Source organism: Schistocerca cancellata, chromosome 4, assembly GCF_023864275.1.
Source record: "Schistocerca cancellata isolate TAMUIC-IGC-003103 chromosome 4, iqSchCanc2.1, whole genome shotgun sequence".
Taxonomy (NCBI): Eukaryota; Metazoa; Arthropoda; class Insecta; order Orthoptera; family Acrididae; genus Schistocerca; species Schistocerca cancellata.
The window spans coordinates 83,407,519-83,427,375 of NC_064629.1; the positions used below are offsets into that span (position 1 = coordinate 83,407,519).

At 44.9% G+C, this 19,857-nt stretch overlaps 1 protein-coding gene across 1 annotated transcript in view; it reads left to right on the forward strand.

Annotated features, from left to right (window-relative positions):
• LOC126183873 (D-beta-hydroxybutyrate dehydrogenase, mitochondrial-like) overlaps positions 1 to 19,857 on the forward strand; it is a 261,931-nt gene that overhangs the window by 216,405 nt on the left and 25,669 nt on the right. The window contains exon 3 of the mRNA XM_049926167.1: positions 227 to 395. Within this exon, the coding sequence (XP_049782124.1) occupies positions 227 to 395 (169 nt within the window). The remainder of the gene's footprint in view (positions 1 to 226; positions 396 to 19,857) is intronic.

Sequence of the window (19,857 nt, forward strand, 5' to 3'; positions counted from 1 at the left end):
CTCTCGATACCCTCGTAACTCGGTATTTCCACAGGATCTAATTGTTAATGACACGGCATGCCCAAAGGAATTTGTGGTTTATGTTCCTCGCTCAACTTAAGGCACTATCAATGCTAGAGGGACTATTAGCGCGATGTCTTCTGCTGGTGACTAATTTTTTTGCCTGTTGTGGTTATTTCCTTAGGTAATGACGGAGATGTGCAGTGTGCGTTGTGTGTGTTCGCAGGGATTCACGGTTTTTGCCGGCTTCACGAACGCGAACGACTCCGTGGGGCAGAAGCTGCGCGAGGAGGCGTCGGGGCGGCTGCACGCGCTGCAGCTGGACGTCACGTCGGAGGCGGACATCCGCGCCGCCGTCGCCCTCGTCCGCCAGAAGCTGCCCAGCCCCAGCGCCGGTACTGCACCCACAACTTTCTTACACCTGCTACCAAAAATTCCCAAGAATATCCCCGAAAAATCAGATCTTAATATCTGCCGGCACCAAAGTAGTCCCGTCGCGCTCGTATACAAAGCTTCCAGAGATCTTCCCATTATCGGCCGTCTGCCGTATGAATCGTGCTCAAAATTAGTTGCGGTTCTGCTCGGATCACTTCTGCGAAGATTAAACGCCTCTTTTTCCACTTCAATTTCATTTTAGAAAAGAGAAAGAAATCGGAAATGTGTGTGAGGGACTGTCGTAATGTTATTACTTGCCAGGAATTGCCGCACAACGAGCGAGGTGTGTGTAGGTGCGTTCTCACTGACCATTTGCGTCTAGGATCTTCCATCGATCTCCTCAAAACTTCACAGTAGAAGTTCCCTTTGACTTACTAACCACACACAATAAATTTCTCGTGGGACATTCCACGACTGTCAACAAAAAATCGTTAGCACTAACTCGATGTTGCTGCTAACTTGGCGCGCTATTTTGGGACACTGCTACTGCTGCTTTGTTTCAGGGTGATAACCGTACACCCACGATTCATCTGCAGTCTATATCAATACTCCGCAAACCGTCTGACGGTGTGTGGCGGAGGGTACATCTGTACCACTAAATAAATGATGCCCCGTCCTTGTTCCATTCGCGAATGGCGAGTGGGAAAAATTGTCGGTAAAGCTCTGTATTTGTTCTAATTTCTCAAATTTTTTCGTTGTGGTCATTTTTGCGAGACGTATGTAGGAGAAAATACTATCTTGTCCGACTCTTTTCGTCAACTATTCTCTCGAAATTTCGAAGTAAACCTCTCCGTGATGCTATAAGGCGCCTGCCACTGGGGCTCGCGCGGTCTGAACGATTCCATGTGACACTCTTCGTAGGATCTTCTCTACCTCTTCTGTCAGTCATACTAATACGGGTCCCAGATTGATGAACAATACTCGAAAGCCGGTCGAACGAGCGCTTTGTGAGCTACTTCTTTAGTGGATGCATTAGATCGCATTTGTCGTGAATCTCTTGCCCTGCCCAAAGTCCCGAGCGACTGGAAAAAAGCACTGGTGACTCCAGTATGCAAGAAGCGTAAAAGGACGAACCCGCAAAATTACAGACCAATATCACTAACTTCCGTTTGATGCCGAATCCTTGAAAACGTTCTCAGTTCGAATATAACAAACTGTCTTCAGACTGAGAAGTTTATGCCCACGAATCAGCAGGGTTTCAGAAAGCATCGCTCATGCTAAGCAAAGCTTGCAATTTTCTCACATGATGTACTGCGAAGTATCGACAAAGGGCAACAAATGTTGTTCAAATGTGTGTGAAATCTTATGGGACTTAACTGCTAAGGTCATTAGTCCCTAAGCTTACACACTACTTAACCTAAATTATCCGAAGGACAAACACACACACCCATGCCCGAGGGAGGACTCGAACCTCCGCCGGGATCAGCCGCACAGTCCATGACTGCAGAGCCTAAGACCGCGCGGCTGAAGGGCAACAGGTAGTTGCCATATTTCTAGATTTCCGAAGGCGTTTGACACGGAGCCCCATTGAAGGCTATTAAGGAAGGTATGAGCATATGGAATAGGTTCACAGATTGTGAGTGGCTCGAAGACTTCTTCAGTAATAGAACCCAGTATGTCGTCCTCGACAGAGAGCGTTTATCAGAGGCAAGGGTATTGTCAGGAGTGCCCAACGGAAGTGTGATACGACTGCTGTTGTTCTCTTTATACATAAATGATTCAGCGGACCCACTGTGAGCAGCAATTTGCGGTTTGCTGATGATGCTGTGGTGTACGGTAAGGTGTCGAAATTGAGTGACTGTAGGAAGATACAAGATGATTTAGACAAAATTTCTAGTCGGTGTGATGACTGGCAGCTAGCTCTAAATGTGGAAAAATGTAAGTTAATGAGGATGAGTAGGAAGAACAAACCTCTAACGCTCCGATACTGTAGTACCAGTGTTCTGCTGGACACAATCAAGTCTTTTAAATATCTGGGCATAACGTTGCAAAGCAATATGAAATGGAACGAGCGTGAGAGGACTGTTGTAGGGAATGCGATTGGTCGACTTGGGGTTATTGGGAGCATCTTACGAAAAAGTGGTTCACCTTTAAAGGAGACTGTGACGTCCTGCCCACTCGTCTCTTATAGGGTGCCTAAAGGATGTTGCTTTCTCGGATAGCTATACAACATTCAATCAAATCACATTAATGGTTTTTATTACAATAAAGTAGATTGACAAAAAAAAAGATTCAAATGGCTCTGAGCACTATGGGACTTAACATCTGAGGTCATCAGTCCCCTAGACTTAGAACTGCTTAAACCTAACTAACCTAAGGGCATCACACACATCCATGCCCGAGACAGGATTCGAACCTGCGACTGTAGAAGCAGCGCGGTTCCGGACTGAAGCACCTAGAACTTCTCGTTCACAGCAGCCGGCTGTAGATTGACAATGCTTAACTTTAGTTTACAATGTCGAGTCACAAGCTGTTGGTGACATGCAGATAATCAATGTCTTTCGCTATATAGAATGTCCATGCAAGTAATGGATATGGATCACAAGTAACAGCTCTTCTAGCCGGGTCTCCTAGTGTCCGTCTTCTACTGTCTGGCCGAGGCTTGCAGGAGCGGCGCTTATATTCTCTTCTTGTAGAGGCCGCTGCTGTCGCGGTGCCCTCCTAGTCGGCGTACTATTGGCTGACGTCGTCTCACAGCCTTCTCTGCTCCCGGGTTCCTCATCTTCGTGCTGGCGCTTGTCGTTACGCTGGAACAGGGACCGCATATAAGATGCTGGTGTGACCTATTCTTGAGTATTGCTCGAGTGTTAGAGAGCCGTACCAAGTCGAATGGAAGGGAGACATTGAAGCAATTGAGAGGTGGGCTGCTAGATTTGTTACTTGTAGGTTCAAACAACACGTAAATGTTACGGAGATCCTTCGGGAACTCAAAGGGGAATATCTGAAGGGAAGGCGACATTGTTTTCGAGAAACAATATTGAGAAATTTAGAGAACTGGCATTTGAAGCTGACTGCCGAACGATTCTACTGCCGCCAACATACAATGTGGGTAAGGGCCACGAAGATAAGATACGAGAAATTAGCCTTCATGTGGAGGCATATAGATGGTCGTTTTTCCCTCAATCTGTTCGCGAGTAGAACAGAAAAGGAAATGGTTAGGAGTGGTACAGGATACCCTCCACCACTAATTGTACGGTATATTGCAGAGTATCGATGTAGATGTAGATTATATTTACTTAAGACTCTACCTATGACTCTTAGTCTGGTATCTGCTTTTCTTACTATTCTTTTATGCAGTCATTCCACTTAGGGTGGCTCCAGATAGAAGCTCCTAAATATATTACAGTAGTTACTGTTTCTAGCAATTAGTCACCAATAGTGTAGTCTTACAGTAGTGATTACCTTTCGTATGCATGCACAATATGCTACATTTATTTAGGTTCAGGGTCAACTGCCAGTCCCTGTTCCATTCTTCAGTCCTCTTGTAGGTCCTTCTGCAATCCATTACTGGCTTCTGGCGTTGCTACACTATGTGATCAAAAGTATCCAGACACCCTCAAAAACATACGTTTTTCATATTAGGTGCATTGTGCTGCCACCTACTGACAAATACTCCACATCAGTGACCTCAGTAGTCAGTAGACATCGTGACAGAGCAGAATGGGGCGCTCCGTTGAACTCACGTACTTCGAACGTAGTCGTGTGATTGGGTGTCAGTTGTGTCATACGTCCGAACGCGAAATTCCCGAACTCCTAAACATCCCTAGCTCCACCGTTTCCGATGTGATAGTGAAGTGAAAACACGTACAGCACAAAAGTGTACTGTTCGACCTGACCTCGTCTGTTGACTGACAGAGACCGTCGACAGTTGGAGAGGGTCGTAATGTGTAATAGGCAGACATCTATCCAGACCATCACACAGGAATACCAAATTGCGTCAGGATCCACTGCAAGTACTATGACAGTTAGGCGGGAGGTGAGAAAACTTGGATTTCATGGTCGAGCGGCTGGTCATAAGCTACAGATCACGGCAGTAAATGCCAAACGACGCCCCCCTTGGTGCACGACACTCCCAATCTGTAGCTGGCACACTATTATAACAGTATGATCAGGAAATCTATACAAAAAATTCTTCACGTTCTCCGTGAAGCGCTCTACCACTACAGCTCCTGATGCAGGTGGTCTATGAATGCATCTGATTAGCATTTTTGACCCACATTTGATGCTCAACTTCACCTCAGTTAATTCACACTTTGAATCCCTGCTAACCTTGCTGGATATTATCGAATTGTTTACTGCAATAAATATTCCACCACCACTGACAACTAACCTGTCCTTAAGACAAATATTTCTATCTGAATTTACGATTTCGTTGCTATTCACTTACAGTTCCAACTCATTTTCTGTTCCTAATATTATCTGGACATTATAACTTCACTAAGCGATACCAATGCTGGGCGCTTACCATGGATGCTCCTGCAGTTTAATAACATAATATTAACCTCTTCTGTTTCCGATCTGCAGGAATGAGCTTTCTCTGACAGTAAAGTATCTTCGATTTTGACAGGCAATTTATCTCTGATACTAAGGGGGGGGGTTGTTCCTCTAACCTTAAGAACCCCCATATGAACACCATATGTACTCCGTGTGCCACAGCAGCCGCTTCCTGCATGTACAGCACACAAAGGGGAGCCCTACAGCTCTCCACCCAATTGCAATTGCAAAGGTAGAAAAACTGGCGTCTAATACCATCGCAAATCGTCTGAGCTTCTGGTTTAGACTTCCACATTGCTCCAAACAAGATGGCAGTGACTGACCCTGAGTACAATGCTACAAATAGTGAGCTTAGCCTGCATCCTGCATGCAGTGCTAGCTGTCTTCGCCACATCAGCCATCCACCTCTAGGAACTGAGGATAGCCTCAGAACCCAAGTGGTAGGCACCATACGCGCCTACATGAGCCACACTTTGCATCCGGTTGCTGCCAGTGCACTTGATAGCTGCTGGCAGAGTCTCGTCCACTTCTTGAACGAGACCGCCCAATGTACCAAGTGGACACTGGCTCAGAAATATTATCGACACCGAGTAGCACCTCGTACAAGTAGCCGAGGTGTAAGGAGCCAGCCATGCAACAAGTTCCCACTTTCACCTTCCGCCCAGAGACGTGCGAACTCATCATTGCTCGCCACTCACTCTTGAGTGAAACAGACAGGTCAAATATTACGAATCGGAGTTGCAGCTACAACGAGGTCACCACGGGACTCTATCAGCACCAAAGATGTTGCAGGTCTCGTCTCGGGTGCCCTGATGTCGCGCAGCTTTGAGTAGCAACCAGAAGCTTGCTGCCAATGGACAGTGCAGCTTCCAGCTTTTTATGGACAATGGCCCCTTGTGTCCGTACATAGAAAGCACAGTCCTTATCCATATCACACTGTGTGAAAAACTCTATTAAATCTAAAAAAATACAAACAAAGCAGTGTGTACTAACAGAGAAAAAACAGAGAGAAATACCCAACTGTGGCACTACTGAAGTTGGAATGTACACAGAATATAAACGAGAAGAATAAATAAACACAAAAATCTGTTCTGTAGGGTTCTCACTAAAGCCTACGATCGTAAGATATGCAGATTAAAATTCTCTGCTGACAACAGATGTATCAACAGTGACTTGTTACTAGAGACCCAGTCTCACTAAAGCTACTGCAGGAAATAAATAAGGAATGTTAATGCAAATAAACACTAATAAATCGGAGAAAAACACAGATAAAGTTCACGTCTAGTCAGATGCTCGTTTCTTTTTCTTTAAAAAAAAAAAAAAAAGGTACTGAACTAAATTAAATGCTGTTTACTAACACAAATAGCTGGGACTGTCACTGCTGGACGCTCTTCCCACCTGGGCAACTGACCATGACCATAGATTTACTAGTAAGCTACTGGTCGCAACTGTGGTAAATTCAAAATGCATTACACTACGCTAGCACAAATGGCAGTCTGAAGCTACACTACAAACTTGGCTTTCACGAAAGCTGAACGAAATAAATACGCAAGCTCTAATGTAAATTAACATTAGTCAATCAGTAAAAACAGACAACATTCACTTCATGTCAGAGGCTAGTTAAAAAAAGGCATTGAACTCAGCTAATGGCTGTGTACCAACACCAACTGCTGGCGCTGCTACTGCTGAATGCTCCTCCCACCTTGGGTGGCTGACTGTAGACTGGACAGGAAATTTAGATGATTTCAAACTGCTGTTTGAAATTCAGTGTACGCTTGAATCCAATGATTTGGAACGAACTTCTCTGCAATTCATTTCATGCTCAATTCATCAGCTAGTATGTGTCGACATGTCGCATGTGAAATTCCAACGGTTTCACAAACATCACGGATTGTCTGCCTTCTGTCTTCGTGGATCACTTCACACATTTTCGTGATCATTCCCAGAGTTGTGCACGATTATGGTTGGTCCAAGTGTTTGTGACATGCCATAGGTTCCCAGCCACCTTTAAATTGCTTAAACGAATCAAATGTTCTTGCTCAGCTTTTTTTTTCTTTATTGTGATTTCATTCCCCTGCCCCATATGGACAGGGGAAGGCTGTCAGCGGCACAATCCGCCACTCTTCAGCCAAGTGATATAACAAATAATACAAGAATAAAATATTACAAATAAGGTGATAAAAAACGGGGACATAAAACAGAGTAAGGGGAGATAGTGGAGTTAAAAATACTCTGGCATGGAGACGTTCATGGGGGAACAGTTAAAAAAGTCGACATAAAGTTAAAAAACACAGTTGGAGATTTGTAGAACACAAAAAAAAGACACTGAAGTCACACGTACAGGTTAAAAGTTGGCCATAGTATTAAAAACACTCCAGAACAACACACTGTAAACCCACTTGGAGCACACACAATGAAGAATAAAACTGCCAGGTGGGACCAGCCAAGGGGGAGAGGCCTGAGAGGATGGGAAAGGAGGGGAGAGCAAGGTGCAGCAGGGGAGGGGGTGGGATTAAAAGAGTGGGGGGCATCGGTGGGTGCACCAAGAGGCAGGAGACAGGTGGGGGCAGGAGAGGAAGAGGGAATACAAGGCAGGAGGGAGTGCAGAGACGCTGAACAGGAGCACAAGAGAGGGAGGGGGAGGAGGAAGGGAAAGCCGCTCAGGAAAAGGAAGGGGGAGGAGAGGGAGCCTGAGGAGGAAGCAGAAGGAAGATGGGGTTAGATTTGGTAGGAAGGATAGATGTCAGGGTGAAGCTCATCATCCAGGGGGGTAGATGATGGAAGTTGGGTTGGGAAAGGAGGTGGAGGGTGTGGAGATGGAGAGAGGGTGGGATACAGTAAAGGTGCGGCAAAGGGCTGTGGGGTGGAGAGGAAAGGAGACACCAGGGGGCGAGGGGGATCAAGGCGGCAGACAATATATAGTGTGCAGATGTGTTCAAGGAAAAGGAGAAGGTGGGGAAAGGGGATGAGGTTGTAGAGGATGCACGTGGGGGATGGAAGGCGTATGCGGAAGGCAGATGCGAATGGTGAGGCAGAGTGCATGGCGTTCGAGGATTTGGAGTGATTTATAGAACCTGGGAGGGGCGCAAATCCAAGCAATGCTAGTATAACAGAGGATGGGGCGCATCAAGGATTTGTAGATGTGAAGGATGGTGGAAGGATGCAGACCCCATGTCCGGCCGGACAGGAGTCTCAGGAGGCGGAGCCTGTTGTGAGCTTTTCGTTGGATGGTAAGGAGATGGGGAGTCCAGGTGATGTGGTGGTCGAGGGTGAGGCCAAGGTGTTTGAGGGTAGGAGTGAGGTGGATAGGACAGCCATAAATGGTGAGGTAGAAATCATGGAGACGGAGAGAGTGGCTGGCGCGGCCTATGATGATCGCCTGGGTCTTGTAGGGGTTGATACGGAGGAACCACTGGTTGCACCAAGCAGTGAATTGGTCAAGGTGGGCTTGGAGGGTACCTTGGGACCGTTGAAGGGTAGGATATAGAGCTAGGAAGGCGGTGTCATCAGCAAATTGAAGGAGATGAGCAGGCATGGGAGGTTTGGGCATATCAGCAGCGTACAGGAGATAGAGGAGAGGGGAAAGGACAGAGCCTTGGGGCACACCGGCAGAGAGATAGAAAGTACGGGAGTTGGAATTGTGGATAGTCACATAGGAGGGACGACGGGAGGCAACGAGACGGACGAAGCTGATGGGGAGAGCATAGGTCTGGAGTTTGAAGAGGAGCCCAGGATGTCAGACACGGTTGTAGGCGTTCTGGAGGTCGAGGGAAACAAAGATAGTAGAGTGACGGGAGTTAAGTTGGAGGGAAAGAAGATTGGTAAGGTTAAGGAGCTGGTCGTCAGCTGAGAAGGAAGGCCGGAAGCCACACTGGGTAAGGGGAAGGAGGTGGTGCTGGGTAATGTAGCGGTGGATACGGTGAGAGAGGATGGTCTCGAAGACCTTACTGAACACGGAGGTGATTGCTCGGCTGAAATTTTGCTCATCAGAAGCCTCTCTCAAAATGGAGTAGGTTTAATCTGCAGTTTTGTGGAGCTTTTAACAAAACTTAATGCAGATTCTTTCTTCGTTCAAGTCCGACATTTAGAAATTCGCACGCACAGTGGGACAGTGTGCAAAGGAATCAGTAACAACGTTCACACCGATGCACTCACGACGACGCCCACTTAGCAGATTGGCAGTTGAAAGACACAACTAGAGACGCCTAGCGGCAGATGTTAGTACCGCTGACTGGGCGAAACATTCGAATTCCAGGTAAAGTTTTCGGTGACATCTCATACTGGCTTCCTTATGACAAAATGATGTTACACGAGTTGCTCAAAGTTGCCACCAATATGCGATTTACACAACAGAATACGACGTTTCATGTAAAACTTTCCTTTCGTCTGTCCTCAATGGTTCTGTGGCGCCGCGCAAAGTTCCACTCGCTGACGCGGCCAGAATCGTCTCACTCTTAGCTGTGTGTGGCTCGTAAAACAAGTTACACGACGAACTGCTTCACAGATTTACCCGAAAACGTTTAATAACGCATCGCCATCCTTGCTTTGACCGGCGAGACAGGGGTTAAAATTTTCATTACTCCTAAGTGACTACTGTTCTTTATCAATGTAACTACTTTCGGAAAGCTACTGAGATTCAACCACAAGACTGGAAAATGTACCCTGCTAACAGTTCATACACCGCGTTCAGCTACTACTACAACTTCCACCGATAACCTCCGCAACAACAATACAGGAATATATTTCAAAGTCTTTTGGTCAAAAGACGCGGAAAAACATTACACAAGGAGTTTCTAGAGAAACAAATGGAATTTTATTGCCTCGCCAGTGCCATCGTTTTAATTGAATATATCACCTGCAGCTGGCTACTGGATCCACACTCAGATATGAGGCCTCTATCTACCGAGCACATATTCAAATGGCTCAAATGGCTCTGAGCACTATGGGACTTAACATCTGAGGTCATCAGTCCCCAGCACGTACTCTATCAGTAAACTGCACCACTCACCCGCAAAACCGAAAATGCCTCAATTACAATTCCACGATCGTGCACAGGAACGCACTTTCGGATTCTTGCAGGCCTTTCCTATTGGAAAAGTAACTTGATTGATCACTAAGGATGACTGACTCCCTACTTTGGACTTGTACTTCGAAAAACCAACTCGGATCCACAGGGTAGGCTACAAGACTTGCCAACTACAGCCCATAATGGCTGCTGGCAGACTTCTGTATTCGCAAACTCTAAAACTGCTCCACCGAAATGTTTTTAACATTCATGCTTTTCAGTCACTCAACCTCAGAAGCTGAGGAATTCAGTCATTTTCATTCTGATTTGTTGCTTCCACTTACAGCACTTTTTCGGGAGGTGTTGCCTCCTGCGACGGATTTTCAAAACCATCATGGGAAAAAAAAGAGAAGAAGAAAAAGAGAGAGTGAACGGGATGGGCGGAGGTAGTAAAATTTTGTTTATGGTATCTTTACATAAACGGTTCTTTTTTTGTATCGCGTTGGTACTCGCTTGGGCCGCGGGTTGGACACGCCTGCTCTAAAGCCTTCCGCAAGTAGTCAATATTATCACTGAATGACCTGTCGACAGAAAAGTCATTAGAGACTACGTTGTTTTGGAAATGGCCAACCTGTCTACAACATGGTTCTGTGTTGTTGCTGGGTTGCATTAACATATGCTACAGCTTTGGCAAATATAAGAAAAATGACAAGTTTGATGAAACACCAGTCTTCTTCTCCTATTGGGCAGCAGCACTTTCAACTCGTGTTCTGAGGTAGTGCCTAGCTTAACACGTGAGATTCGTTGTCTCTATCAAGAAATCTAATGTCTTTATCTGCGTTAATGTTATTTCTTTCCATTATTTCTAGCGAATATTGTTCTTATTTTACAATTTTGCCTGAGAACCATGGTCCAGTCACAATAAAAAGTTAATTATCCGTAAGATGCCATCTTCTCTTGAAAGACAGTGTGACAAAACGTGTAACGTTTGTGTTTGCAATAAAATCAAAACAGTTTTACTTTGCTAAGTTGTAGAGAATGGCAGTATCGTCGGTGGGCAGCAAGGAAGGATTACATGAATCTTCTACTAATATAGCTTCTTGTTTTCGTTACATAGTTTAATGATTCATATGTGGCACAGGATTACTACACTGGAACACACATTGATGTCACCCTTTACTTAAATACACTTTACCATGTCTTTAGTAAGCGGCTGTCAATATCTATGGAGGTACATTCTTTGTATACTATTTTTGAATATACACTCCTTGGAATTGAAATAAGAACACCGTGAATTCATTGTCCCAGGAAGGGGAAACTTTATTGACACATTCCTGGGGTCAGATACATCACATGATCACACTGACAGAACCACAGGCACACAGACACAGGCAACAGAGCATGCACAATGTCGGCACTAGTACAGTGTATATCCACCTTTCGCAGCAATGCAGGCTGCTATTCTCCCATGGAGACGATCGTAGAGATGCTGGATGTAGTCCTGTGGAACGGCTTGCCATGCCATTTCCACCTGGCGCCTCAGTTGGACCAGCGTTCGTGCTGGACGTGCAGACCGCGTGAGACGACGTTTCATCCAGTCCCAAACATGCTCAATGGGGGACAGATCCGGAGATCTTGATGGCCAGGGTAGTTGACTTACACCTTCTAGAGCACGTTGGGTGGCACGGGATACATGCGGACGTGCATTGTCCTGTTGGAACAGGAAGTTCCCTTGCCGGTCTAGGAATGGTAGAACGATGGGTTCGATGACGGTTTGGATGTACCGTGCACTATTCAGTGTCCCCTCGACGATCACCAGTGGTGTACGGCCAGTGTAGGAGATCGCTCCCCACACCATGATGCCGGGTGTTGGCCCTGTGTGCCTCGGTTGTATGCAGTCCTGATTGTGGCGCTCACCTGCATGGCGCCAAACACGCATACGACCATCATTGGCACCAAGGCGGAAGCGACTCTCATCGCTGAAGACGACACGTCTCCATTCGTCCCTCCATTCACGCCTGTCGCGACACCACTGGAGGCGGGCTGCACGATGTTGGGGCGTGAGCGGAAGACGGCCTAACGGTGTGCGGGACCGTAGCCCAGCTTCATGGAGACGGTTGCGAATGGTCCTCGCCGATACCCCAGGAGCAACAGTGTCCCTAATTTGCTGGGAAGTGGCGGTGCGGTCCCCTACGGCACTGCGTAGGATGCTACGGTCTTGGCGTGCATCCGTGCGTCGCTGCGGTCCGGTCCAAGGTCGACGGGCACGTGCACCTTCCGCCGACCACTGGCGACAACATCGATGTACTGTGGAGACCTCACGCCCCACGTGTTGAGCAATTCGGCGGTACGTCCACCCGGCCTCCCGCATGCCCACTATACGCCCTCGCTCAAAGTCCGTCAACTGCACATACGGTTCACGTCCACGCTGTCGCGGCATGCTACCAGTGGAGCTCCGTATGCCACGGCAAACTGGCTGACACTGACGGCGGCGGTGCACAAATGCTGCGCAGCTAGCGCCATTCGACGGCCAACACCGCGGTTCCTGGTGTGTCCGCTGTGCCGTGCGTGTGATCATCGCTTGTACAGCCCTCTCGCAGTGTCCGGAGCAAGTATGGTGGGTCTGACACACCGGTGTCAATGTGTTCTTTTTTCCATTTCCAGGAGTGTATCTACCGATGAAAGACGTATTGACCACAAAGGAAACTGTGCATAACATGAGCTTTACCTTGCTTTTTTATTACGTTGACGTCCACATGTAATATTGCAGAGACTAAGAAAAGATAAAATCTTCGAAACACTCGACGAGAAAGGCAGCCAGAAGTGAAAGATGAGGGCAATCCCTGAGAGTGAACAGAGATTCTTTAACAGGTTGCACAATGTGTTGCTACACTCCATCTACATATCCTATATCTACACGAATTTGGTCAATGTGAACACGAATTTGGTCAATGTGAATGAAATCTGTACCAAGAAGAATGTATCTGGAGTTAGCACACCACTAGAATCGAAAGTAGAAACCAGAAGTGGAATTCCTTGTCAGTTTCAAACTAGATCTAATAGTAAAAGTTAGAAGTCAGTGTCGTATTCAGTGACTGTTATGGAGAGGGTCTTAGGAGGCAGATACTGGCGAAAACGCTTCTGCCATCTGCGAACTACGTGTCAGCTGTGTAACTGTGTCGTCTGACAATGTTATGCATGCTTGCGTATTGTAATGTTGCTATGCCTGAGTATGGAATGACATGGTACGAAAAGTAGGGCAATTTGACTCCTGTTGCCGGTACATAACTCACTCAGTCGTGAAAGCATCACTGGGACCTCACTGTTATATGCCCTGATACGACAGATAGTCAACATTGTTTCCAATACTTCCACTCGGTAGGTCGCCAAAGTAACGGCGCACATTCTGCTAATCACGATCTGGACACTTTCAGTCCTTCTCCCCTGATAAACCGACTTCAGAGAGGGAAATCTAAGCGGAAAGCACCAAATGAAGGGACACCAAGGGCATTACATAGCTATTGAGCTAAAAGTTTGACAATAGGAGACTGCAGAATCAATGCCTCTGAAATTGGTGACATAATATAGAAATAAAAGTTAAATACAGAATTCTAACACAGTTCCTCGATATGGAATCATTTTGGTTCGTTGTCGTCTCCGGCTGGGTCGGAGATTTTCTCTGCTCAGGGACTGGGTATTGTGTTGTCCTAATCATCATCATCATTTCATCCCCATCGACGCACAAGTCGCCGAAGTGGCGTCAAATCGAAAGACTCCTGGCGAGCGGTCTACCCGGCGGGAGGCCCTCGTCACACGCTATTATTATTATTGTCGTCAAATACTGATTACGGCTGTCTGTGTTGAAAGCAATGGAGACCACATTCTGGGATACTGTTACGAGTCTCTCGCCATGAGCAGTCATTGACAGAGTCACCTTTAGTGTACAATCCAGAACATACAAAAGATTGGAGAGACCTGTTAAGCAGTAATTCACTATTTATACAAAAAGAGTTGTAAAATATCATTTATGGCCATGCCATGGGATCGTCAGGATCCAGTGGAAGGGGATTTTGCCCAGCTTGGAGCTGAAGGGTTAGTCTTCCCTTAATCCGTCTGAAGTGGTTTGTGGTTGTAGCCTACTGGACTAGGTTGCAGACTAGTGATTTTGTACGCAACACTTTCCGAAGAAGTGCTATTTGTGGGGGTAAGAAATGTCTGCATTCTGGTGCTTAGGCTGTGATGCTTAATTATTAAGACAGTTTCGGGAAGCTGTTGGCACCTTGCAGGAAAGAGGAGCCTGCAGGCAGTATTCCTCGGTATAGGAGGCAAGTCCTAAGCCCTCTGGGTCAGAGGTGTCGTTTAACATTCCTCAAGTCGGGAGTTGGTGATCCTCTATGATCCACAATGTTATTTTCTCAGAACAAAACACCTAGAAGAATTCACAAGTGCTGTCCTGGACATTGCCATAGAATTGTAATTAGTCATTTTCAAGTTTTATAGACGAGCGTTGCGGTTTAGTGACTGTGTACGTGATTTTTAGGAAGAAGCCTCGTAGCAGTAAAAGTAAATGAAAAGATCTGTGGCATTGTTTGCCGGGAGGCAGCAACTGGGAAAGTTCGGCCGCCGAGTTGCAAGTCTTATTTCAGGTGACGACGCATTGGGCGACTTGCGTGTCGGTGATGATGAGGAAATAATGATGAGGACAACGCAACACCGAGTCCACGAGCGGAGAAAATCTCCAGCCCGGCCGGGAATCGGACCCGGGCTCGTTGCGTGGTAGGCAAACCCGTCACCGCTCACCCTCGTAGCAGTGCGTGAAGCAAATAGGTACCTGGGGATAGGCGTTTGATAAAAGATACGGACTTGGCGAGAAATAACTGAAGCCAACAAATTATATTTGTTTCCAAGTAAACGTAGAGTGTGGTGTTTTCGTGACTTTTGATCTGATGACTGGTAAATTTTGTCCTGTGTTGACTCGGTGGGGACTACTGCCGTAACTTGAGGTGGTGTATTAACCATTAACGCTGTACGTTTTCCAGTCCAGTACGTAAATCTCGTAATCTTTCTGAATGCAATTACGCAGCTACAGGGTATTATTCATTGATTTTGGAGCACTGTAAGACTTAACCATGTCTCAAGACTCTAAAACGAGGCTGATGATCCTTATTAAGCCTATTTTGCAAGTGTAGGAATGCAGTAAATTGGTGCAGGCCTACCTAGATAATCATTGGAGTAATATTTTGCGTAATATGTCTCGGATGTCAAGATTGTGTGGATTATGGTAGGGCAGTGCGTGAGATGCTGCACAAGAATGAAGACGAGGAACGCTTCAGGCTATCGCGAAGCAATAGTTAGACGTGTGATGCACTGGAATACGTATTTAAAGCGTCGAGGTCCAGTAAAGAAAATAGCATGCCGTGCGAGTCACATTTCAGCTCTCAAGTTATTTGTCATGTCAACCCTGTAAATATCATCAACATCCTCTTGTTCTTATTTGTCGCTTTGGCCTGGGGGACAAGTGTGTTGTCTACATTCCTCCATCAATCATTTACATTTCCTGTCTCCTTTACGAGGCCCATCATCTTCATATCCCTGCTGATATCACTTTCCATCTTATTTGTGGCATTCCTCAGCCCGATCTGTCTTCCACAAATCCAGAGAATGCTAATTGTGGTATTCTTTCCTCTTCTGTTCTAATTAGGTGTCCTGTCCACATCAATCTTCTTTTCTTCATCCTTTGGACATTTTCAGATTGTGAGTATAGATCTGCCAGTTCCTGTTTTTTTAATGTCCATTCCCATGACTGGGTGTCACTCTTGGGGAAAATGTTTTCCTTAATATCTTTCTCTCGAAGACTATCAGTTATTGTCCATCTGATTTCCCTAATGTAAGTGGTCCAGAACCGTATACAGCTGCTGGAACAATTACACTCTGGTATAACCCAGTTTTAAAACTTCTCGAAACTGCTCTACTGCGCGACATGCCTCGCAATCAAAAATATGCTCTGTTTGTTGGTGCAGTCCTTGTTTAAAATCAGTTTCGGTTCTATTCTGAACGCTATTAATGCTTTCTAAATATGTGTATTCTTTTAAAAGTTACTTTATCAACTGCCTATGTGGTACCATCTTTGGGTGCCTTGCTGATGACCATATACTCAATTTTCTCCTCATAAATTTGTGAACCTGCTTTCCTTGCAATATTTCTGTAAGAATTTGTCATGAGCTAAATCCCCTTTACTACCGCTTATTACAAGGTCAAGCTAAAAAATAATGCCTCCGATTTTTTGTGTGGAAATGTTTAAAGTTGTTTGAATAAAAAAAGCTTTGTTAACATTCTACATATTTATTCTTCATGTCCACAACATAGTCACCTTGGTGACAAACACATTTCTCCCGGGAGACCACTTTGTTGGTATCGCCACTGTATAACGTTTTACTTCGTTGATGGAGCCACAGGCTCGCCTCTGATACATCACTTCATCACTGTCAAAGTGAAGTCCTCAAAAGAGATCTTTAAGTTTTGGAAACAGACGAAAATTGGACGTGGCCAAGTCAAGACTGTATGGAGGATGATCGATGACAGTGAACACAGATGCCCAGTCTCCTCTGTTTCATGTCAGGGGTGAACATTTGAGGCACCCACAGTGCACTCCGTTTTCTGTACCACACATCTCTAATGATGACCTCTACATGCTCTCGTGATATGTCACACTTACCTGACAGCTGTGTTGTGTTATCTGATGATTTTCCCTGATGAGTTCATCAACCTGATTCTGACGAGTCTCATCTCGTTGGTTGCCACGCGCAGCCATCCCCTTCAAGCTCTGTCACACTTGTTGAGGTTGGCAACACGTTTCCTTCATTATGAGCACAAACAACCCAACATTGCACATTACTAATAATGATACAATCATCAATGGATTTCAATTGGAAGCACGTTTTCTACAGTTAGAAACTAGATTGCAGCACATTATTTTGCGTGTGCCGACAGAGTTACGTCACACACTGCTATGTTACACACTACAATTTGGAGCCCTTTAGTAGCAGAGGGTTCCAACTTGTGACAGTGAAGCAGGAAAATTGACCGAGTACTATGCATGACATGTAATACCTCAACAACAGAATAAATAATTTGGAGACATTACTTTTCAGAACATCGTCATTCACATATGCAAACCGATTTATTGTGTTATTACCCAGGTTTATTCCAGATTGGTTTAATGTTTGGTGTTCTCTGTTACATTTTTTCTGAAATTAAATTAAAAAGTGTTGGAGATAATATGTCTCCTTGTCTATGACCAGTTATGACTTCAAAATTCTCTGATATTCCTGCAGTGATCTTTACTCTGCAAAATGTTTCCTTACAACACATCTGTAATAGTTGTATTATTTCTGGAAACTGGAACTTTTTCAAGACGTTGGTGATTGTCTCCTATGTTGTTGTTGTTGTTGTCTTCAGTCCTGAGACTGGTTTGATGCAGCTCTCCATGCTACTCTATCCTGTGCAAGCTTCTTCATCTCCCAGTACCTACTGCAACCTACATCCTTCTGAATCTGCTTAGTGTATTCATCTCTTGGTCTCCCCCTACGATTTTTACCCTCCACACTGCCCTCCAATACTAAATTGGTGATCCCTTGATGCCTCAGAACATGTCCTACCAACCGATCCCTTCTTCTGGTCAAGTTGTGCCACAAACTTCTCTTCTCCCCAATCCTATTCAATACTTCCTCATTAGTTATGTGATCTACCCATCTAATCTTCAGCATTCTTCTGTAGCACCACATTTCGAAAGCTTCTATTCTCTTCTTGTCCAAACAATTTACCGTCCATGTTTCACTTCCATACATGGCTACACCCCATACAAATACTTTCAGAAATGACTTCCTGACACTTAAATCTATACTCGATGTTAACAAATTTCTCTTCTTCAGAAACGCTTTCCTTGCCATTGCCAGTCTACATTTTATATCCTCTCTACTTCGACCATAATCAGTTATTTTGCTCCCCAAATAGCAAAACTCCTTTACTACTTTAGGTGTCTCATTTCCTAATCTAATACCCTCAACATGATCCGACTTAATTCGACTACATTCCATTATCCTCGTTTTGCTTTTGTTGATGTTCATCTTATATTCTCCCTTCAAGACACCATCCATTCTGTTCAACTGCTCTTCCAAGTCCTTTGCTGTCTCTGACAGAATTACAATGTCATCGGCGAACCTCAACGTTCTTATTTCTTCTCCATGGATTTTAATACCTACTCCGAATTTTTCTTTTGTTTCCTTTATTGCTTGCTCAATATACAGATTGAATAACATTGGGGAGAGGCTACAACCCTGTCTTACTCCCTTCCCAACCACTGCTTCACTTTCATGTCCCTCGACTCTTATAACTGCCATCTGGTTTCTGTACAAATTGTAAATAGCCTTTCGCTCCCTGTATTTTACCCCTGCCACCTTTAGAATTTGAAAGAGAGTATTCCAGTTAACATTGTCAAAAGCTTTCTCTAAGTCTACAAATGGTAGATACGTAGGTTTGCCTTACCTTAATCTTTCTTCTAAGATAAGTCGTAGGGTCAGTATTGCCTCACGGGTTCCAGTATTTCTACGGAATCCAAACTGATCTTCCCCGAGGTCGGCTTCTACTAGTTTTTCCATTCGTCTGTAAAGAATTCGTGTTAGTATTTTGCAGCTGTGGCTCCTATGTAGCCGTTTTCAAATCAACCTTTCTCGGTTGCCTGTTTGAGTGTAAAAAGCTGGTCTACAGTTGATCTGTTCCTTCTGAAACCACATTCATAGTTCCCCTATAATTCGTTCTGCAATTTGAATAATTCTCTGCTGTAGACACTGAGATAAAATTTGGTAGCATGAAGGAGTCCAATCCCTCTATAGTACCATGAGATTGTTCATTTTAATATGGGGCAGATTACAGCCATTTACCAATCACACAATCTCTCATCAGTTTTGTAATTATTTTAACAAGTATCAGTCCTCCATTCATTATTACAGTAGCTCTCCTGCAAGTTAATCTTTGTCAAAATCTTGTTGCTTTGTTATGTTTTTGATTATTTGTGATATTTCTTCTTCATTTGGGATTCGGACGGGGTGAGGGGCGGGGGGAGGGGGGGGGGGGGGTTGGGCAGAGGGTCTACTATGTTGTCTATCACGTCTGGTACCTCACATAGATCTTCCTTTGTTTCTTTTTTTTATATTTCTGTGTTTTTTGTTTACTTTTCGGTACATTTGTCTTGCCCTGTGATGAACACAGTCTACTTTGGCTTCCTCTATTAAATCTTTGTAATAATTGCGTTTCTGCTGCCACAGTATAGCTGCCGTTTCCTCCCTTGTTTCAATAAACCTGTTTTAATTCCTGATCCTTCATGTTTTCTAACAACCTCTTCCTTGCCAACCTTCTCTCTTCAATTTATTGGTGGCACACTTGACTGAGCCACATCTTATCTGACTTTTTCATTTGCTTAAAATTTTGGATGCTACCCAGTTTACTGTTGTCTTAATTTGAGACCAGTCATGGTTGGTTTCAAAGTCTCCTCACATTTACTTAGGTGTTCTGCTGGTGTGACTCTCATCTTCTTTTAATCTTTATCATAGTACCATAATATCTAGTCTGCTCAGCTATTCTACATACCTTAAATTTAATGTTTACTTTACTTATCAGCAGGAGGTTATCAGTGTCACAATCTGCTCCTCTATAGATTCCTGTATCTTTGAGTCTGTTTGCATACTGTTTCTGGACATGTATTCGGTGTCTGTCTTATTGTAGCCTGTCTGGTGCCATCCACATCCCTTTATATGTGTTTTGTGTCGAGAACATGATGTAGATATCACTGTCAATTGTGGAACTGATCAAATGAGTGCCATTGTCACTACTCTCTTGATGCGCACTTGAATTACTGAACTGCGCTT